The sequence below is a fragment of the Centroberyx affinis genome, unplaced genomic scaffold (assembly GCF_046629955.1).
Source record: "Centroberyx affinis isolate AG114_WGS23_722 - 3 ecotype Tasmania unplaced genomic scaffold, CSIRO-AGI_Caff_v1 ptg001691l_1, whole genome shotgun sequence".
NCBI classification, from domain to species: Eukaryota; Metazoa; Chordata; class Actinopteri; order Beryciformes; family Berycidae; genus Centroberyx; species Centroberyx affinis.
In genome coordinates, this window is record NW_027280109.1 from 361,888 (window position 1) to 368,685 (window position 6,798).

The 6,798-nt window shown below is 43.4% G+C and overlaps 1 protein-coding gene across 5 annotated transcripts in view; it reads left to right on the forward strand.

Annotated features, from left to right (window-relative positions):
* LOC139651634 (protein shisa-6-like) overlaps nt 1-5,292 on the forward strand; it is a 64,015-nt gene extending 58,723 nt beyond the window's left edge. For all 5 annotated transcript variants that reach the window (XM_071528635.1, XM_071528634.1, XM_071528636.1 and 2 more), the window contains one exon: nt 4,691-5,292. In XM_071528635.1, the coding sequence (XP_071384736.1) occupies nt 4,691-5,292 (602 nt within the window). The remainder of the gene's footprint in view (nt 1-4,690) is intronic.
* The last annotated feature ends 1,506 nt before the right edge of the window (nt 5,293-6,798 follow it).

Consider the following 6,798-nt stretch of genomic DNA (forward strand, 5'->3'; position numbering starts at 1 on the left):
TGCATCATGATAAGTATTTCCAGATTTTGTCACATCAACACGCAGAGTCGTCTCGCTCTTTCACCTCTCACTGGAATAAACCTCTCCTTAAAATGCATGACAACACGTTAGAGCCTCCATACTCGTTTCCATCATCACCTCCATCTATTGGCCCGTTGATTGACATCTAATTGGCGTGTAATTTGGCTCCATCTGCGGCCCATGTCATGTTGCTAATGTCTCTTAATGACATATTAAGAGCCATTTCTTCAGCTGAATGGCCCCTATATGCCAACAAGATGGCGCTTTAATGTCTCAGCAATGCTATCTGGGTCAGCTCCATTATCTTCATTGTGACATTTTCGGCGCAATGATGATGTGACTGCTACCATTGTCTTTCTCTATCTCAGGACAGTTGCATGCTCTGTGGTCTCCAGGCCAATTTGTGATTGGTTGCACGTGTTTGGCTATAGCTGCGGCCATTCCTTCCTTCTGGGATGTTCATGCAGCTGCAGTAGGAAGGAGGCCTGTTGTTCTATTGCAGCTTTGTTTGTCTTTTTCTGCATAATCAAGGAGTGCAAACATGTCATGTGAGCAACACTGATAATGTATGTGCTTCTTCATACTCAACACTGTGCTGATTCTTCAACCTGAATGCTCTGTTGGAATATATTGACCAAGGCACACTCTTCAGTAAATGGATATATTTGGCTTTCCTTGGAGGATGCTCCTTCCTTGCAAATATGGTTCAACTAGAACCTTAAGGGCACAAGAAAAAACAAATATAAAATACAGCATTTTTAGTTTATTACCTCCGCTTTAGATCCATTTTTTTCATGCATCAGTTTTTGGGATGAACCAATTTCAGAGAGAAGCTTAAAAATTTGAATTAGAGTGATGAGTGATCACCAGAGAGCGACTGTTTGGTTGCACCTCTGCTCCTGTCGTTTGAGCATGGAAATTCAAAATCAGTGAACTAATCGAAACAGCACATTTTCCCACACCGCTTTTACTCTGACTTCACTTTCACACATGCATATTTTAATACGTTAAAGTACACAGACAATGAACGCGAGCAGCTAAGTGTGCCAGAATTTTTTTTTTCATGCTTGTCAGCCAAATGATTTGAGTGCTACGATGGAAATAAGTCACACTGCATGCTTGCTGGTATACTGTATTTGAATCTATCACATTTAACTGATTTCTTGACTGTGAATCTTTTATAAAAAAACAAAAGAAGAGGGAAAATTTCCTTTAGCCTCAAGAACTTTTTTTCTGGGTTGTCTTTTGCAAAACGATTCCCCTATGAAAACACTGCCGAACCGATCCCACGTATCCCCATCCAGAGTGTTCTTGTGCCTTCAAACTATTATTAGCAGGAATTAATTGAATGCATAACAGCTGTATTGGAATTCTCTGCCTCCACAGCGTTATGCTCTGAGATATTCATTTTTTAAATTTTTAAGTCTTACACTGTCATAACAAGCTTTTAGCATTTGTCTGCCAGTCGCCACCTCTTTCAGAGTTGTGCTGAACTCATGCGAAACAGTCACTCACTGTCCTTGAGTCTTTAGAAAAGGTTTCACACTGAGAGAATACTTCATGCAACGTGTTATTGGTCGCTCTTCAGTGAATGGTTGCGATGAGAAAACATGCAACAGTACAATCTCTTTTCAATACATTCGACATTCTTTTATACGTTTGCCTTTTCTCTCCCTTATCAACTCTGGGCTTTGCTCTTATCTTGCAGGAGCCTTGTACACACGCGGAAAATCACAGAGACGAATCACAGTGAACTACAAAGAGGCTTTCAGTTTGAGACAGGCCCCGCACACCCCGCAGAATTTGTCAAACAAGCAAGTCCTCCCTTTGCAGAAAGCTCTTCCGCTCTTGAGTACCTAAAAAAAAAAAGAAATTCCACGTTGTAGGTTCGAGCATGGGCGAGGTCTTTGGAAACGAGCCCAAAAGTAATATAATTAGTTGCTTTTTTTAATTAAACCATCTGGAGAGATGATGACTAAATCAAATTAGTATGGTTAATTTGCCATTTTAAATGCATGTACTCGTATGTGTGTGTGTGTGTGCATGTGCGTGTGTGTGACTCCTCCTCTTTCATCCTGCCTGTCCTTCAGCGGTGTCTAACAGGCAAAGATGGAGGACACTTCTCTATAATAACCTGCTCAGCTCCTCGAAGGAGGCAGCAAAGGAGGAACGAGAAATCTTATTTGGCTCTGTCTTCTCCCTTCTTAATCACCCTAAAAGGGATTACAACACCCTTCAGAACAAACGAGCCTCCTTAATCCTCCCAACGAGAAAAAGCAAAATGATATTACTGCGTCTCCCCCTTTACCTTAACCACGCCTCTTCCAAATCCTCTGTAAAGATCACTTTATAATTGATGTTTCACCAGTTTCACAAGTGTTTGTGCATTATATGATTACAGGCCTTTCTGCTCTACGCTGCCTATTGCGATCAATAGCTGACACATAAATATCCTCACTGAATCTAATCTAGGAGAGTGGGAGCTGGGGTTTAATTAGCCGATGTTAGCAATTTCCTGTGTTTGTAGTTCCACTCCACGTTTGGGACCCTTTGGCTTCTTGCAATCATGTTAATTGTAAAGTGCTACATTTTATCCCTTCTGCAGATAAGAGATCAGGCAATAGGCATTTAAATCATTTCAGTCACTTCAACTATAAACACTGAAGCATGCGTGCAGTCATCAAAATGCAGCCAAATGGCTGCAAAGGCAAAGTGACAGGAGGTGCATTTCGAGATCATTGTTAAGCCCAGAAACCTTCAATCAAAATGATTATTTAAGAAGACGTAGTTTAATAGTGTGTTTGTCTTATCATAGCAGCACATTATGTATTCCTGCCACATTATCATTTGAGTGCATAAATCCTCACAAATCTCTCACAGTAAAGGGATACTTGAGATTGACCTATTAATGGAGCTATGGGGCATGGCTTGTCGATCGTCTGTATGCTTGTAGCCTCTGGTTGAGTTTGGTTGACATTTTCTACCATAATGTCACATCTAAACTAACCCTTGGGGGAAAAAATGCTAGAGCACATCGCCACAGGCCAAAGTTGGGCCTCCTTCATTAGTAATGCACCGAGCTGGGGAGATGAAACCCCTTATGGAGGGACAATAAGGTGACCTTCTGTATCCAGGCATGACATCTCTCCCAGGGAGATAGTATTGCACAGGCATCCAGACAGAAACAATTCCCATCTTCCCTCTCCACAACTCAGTGAAGCATGGTATGGTCCTAATACGGCCATTCGACCTCTGTGTTCTTCAGTAATTAAGTACCGCAGAGGTAACGACCCCTCAGCCATAACAGTTAATCAGAGGGGTTCCAGGGTGCCATTCCCCTATGTGCCAGCTCTGCCACAAAACAGGTAGACTGTTTCTAAAAGTCCACAGAGAGGTGATTGCTGCCTGTGGTTAATACAGTTGTAATGACTTTACCATTAGAGGCATGTTGGCACACAGTGAAGAGACCCACCTGCTTTCTGGCAGAAGAAATAAATGGCCGGTTACCCATTCAGGCACCACTAGCGGCTGAATTGTTCAGGATTGCAGCGTGCTGATAGTCCTCTCCACACTGAAGGACAACTACGCTGATGAGAGTCACTGGTTCCCTGTGGAAATAAAGGACAAAATAAATTCAGCGGTGTGAATAGGGCTCTCAAACCGCTGGTGTGTGTTTATAGTCGTTATCGCGCTGGCCCTTCAACACCAGCCGGAAGGTATAGAATATGCATAACGAGAAGAGAATAAAGTGTCAAAGAGTAAAATTCCCTTCCTCGTGGTATTCATCCTCTCTGCCTCTCAGTGGCTACATTTACCTTCACAGACACTTCCATTGTTAACCCAGCTACTCAAGTAACCTGGTTTTGGTTAGACTCGGGTCTTGTACTCTGAGAAACCCCATTAAGATGCCCGCGCAGTGTAATGGGTACATTTTGAGGTCAACAAAAAAGCAGTACCAGTTCTTACTAGCACTATTCCTGTTGGGATCATCATGTCTCTCCCTTGTATTCAAAGTAAGCTGCTGCTCAGGCAAAGAGGGAGGGGGAAGCTTGCAGCTGAACCTTTTCACACTTTTGCGGGCGTACCGTTCTATTTGTGGGTGGGACATCACAGTTGGACAGGAATATTCTGTTAATTGGTTTATTCATGGAAACAGGGATACAGTTTACCTGACGGTAAAGGTCAGGTTTTTGCACCTATCATACAGGGGGAAATCCATCGTAGAAGAGGAAGAGAGACCAATTTCTGCACCGACAGCGGCCTCAATAGACCCGAATGCAATGCTGCTACAAGACATGTTGTGTTTTAACGGGTGCAGCTGTGATCATAGACATGCCCCAGTGTTCACGAACTAGCTGACTAGCTAGCTATATTTATATGCCCATACAACTACCTTTGAAAGCAACAAGTTCACGCCCCATTTCTGGGGGGGGGGGGGGGGTGTTCAAAGGCATTTTGGGAAACGTAGGAAATCACTAACTGAAGGCAGGTTGAGGGAAAGTGGATACACCAAAAACGTAAATTAGAACATTTCATCACAAAGTCACTCCTGGAGTACACTGAACATCACAGATTGATGAGATCTAACAGTATAGCCTAATAGTATAGCTGGGATATTCCTCCACGTAATCATCGTTATCTCTCTCTGTCTCCTTGCTGCCCCACTCAGGTGATAAGGATATCGATGAGTACTACATAAGGAAGCATCATCTTCCTGACTTTGGAGGCCGGGGACCCACCCACATGGTGAAGCTGAACGCAGATCCCCAGCAGCAGCAGCGGCAGCGTCCCCGTCGCGTCCAGAGGGCCATGTCCCAGGACCACGTTCTGTCTCCTCCCAGGACGCCGCGCCGCGGCGACTACGGCCTGTCTTCGTACGGCGAAATGGCGGCCGCCGCTTACGGAAGCAGCCGCCACCTCTCAGAGGAACAGTTGCTGTCGGCGGACCGCCTGCACTCCCAGGATCCCTTGCTGTCCCCGGCGATGCGCCGCGACAAGTTCCGGGAGAAGGCCATGGCACGGGCAATGTCTCACGCCGACATGCTGATGCCCACCACGCCTGTCATGGACCGCCACAAGATGACCAAGATGCACTCTCATCCCAGTGCCTCTAACGACTCCTACAACACGCTGACGGTCAACCACCAAGCGACCACCTCCAAGAGGCAGGCGTTTGCCTCCCGACGAACACACACGGTGGACCACCTACAGTACATCCCCGGCCACCACCATAACTACCGCACTGCCAGTAAGAACGAGGTAACTGTTTAACCCCACAGTGGCCGGCCAAAGGATTCCTGTGACGGACCACAGCGAGAGCAGCAGAAAACCCCAAAATCAGCAAGTTTCCTAAGCCGAGGTGTTAGCTCTTCTTTTTAAAGTAACCTCCTACGTTTAAACTCTTCTTGCTTTTTAGCACAAGCTTCCTGTGTCATCCAGATTTGGGTCAGCGTAACTAGAATCAACACTGGCAAAGACATATGTACTTTTCTCTCTTAGAGCAACATAAGGGCTTTGCACGTTGACACATAAGGAATGCTTCATGTCAGAGGTTCGACAGCGCAAAGAAAATATTTTTTAAACTGGACATGGGACTGGAAGGGAATTGTATCAACTTTATAAATATATAAATGTACTATATTTACTATTTGTATTTTCAGTCCTTGTTATAGCTTTAGAGATTATCATTGAACTTGACTGATGTAAGCACTTCAAGTGGTGCCTCTTAAAATTGTCCCATTTCAACAATGAAGTGGATTTGTGGGTTAAAAAGCACAATTAATGAATTCCCTTGGTTATGTTTGTTATTTTACTCTTCTTCTTTGATAAATGGCCAGAACATATCAGCTTATTAGTGAAAACTGAGGCTATTTCTGTTGCATACAATAGACGATTGTAAATAGGCTATATTAGCAGCATTAAAAACAAGAACAGCTGGCCCTTTGGCTTTATTGGTTTTTAAGTTTTTTCTCCCACCCGGAATCTATCACGGATTCACAAATAATGATCTTGATCTTAGATAAGACAAAGTTCCCAAATTAATACTATTTCCACAAATGTCTGCAAAAAATGTGTGGACATATTATCTATATGGGGATTTTTTTTCTTTTGTAACTCGTGGTATGCTCGTATCGTAGAATGACTGTGTATGGCTATGGTTGAATCAACCTCTTACCACTGTCAATTGGCAGCTTCCGACTGTAGGCACTAAAATCCACAGGTGAAAATGTAATCTAATGGTTGTTTGATTTAGCTTAATTTCCGTTCACACGTTTCCTTGCTTTATCGTCCATGAGGATGATCCCTGTTTTGTGTTTGGCCAAGAATAGCTGCTTCCATCTCTACATATCAGGTACTCAGTGTTGTATATTTATGGCGTCAGAGCTGAGGAGTATAGTCGTAGTTATGTGGTTACACTGGTTAACTTGTTGCAGCTGTGTTGATGTAACTAAAACAATCAGTAAAGAGGACATCATCGTCATAATCATTAGTCAAGCAAGGATTAAAACTGTGAATTGTTTGTCCAGACGTTTTCATTAAAGCAATGCCTTATTGTGTGGAATCCCATACGCTCTTAATTGAACAATCATGCTTTTGTGTCACATGTCTCGTGTCTCGGCTTTTGTGCAATATTTTGATTATGATTTACCAGCAGAACCAGCAGTAAAAGATACACAGTAATAGGTGATACGGTACATATACCTCAGAATCTCTCGAGACTAAATTCAATTGAAGGTGGTGAGCCTGAATTCATCTAAAACTTTCAAAGGAAAAGGG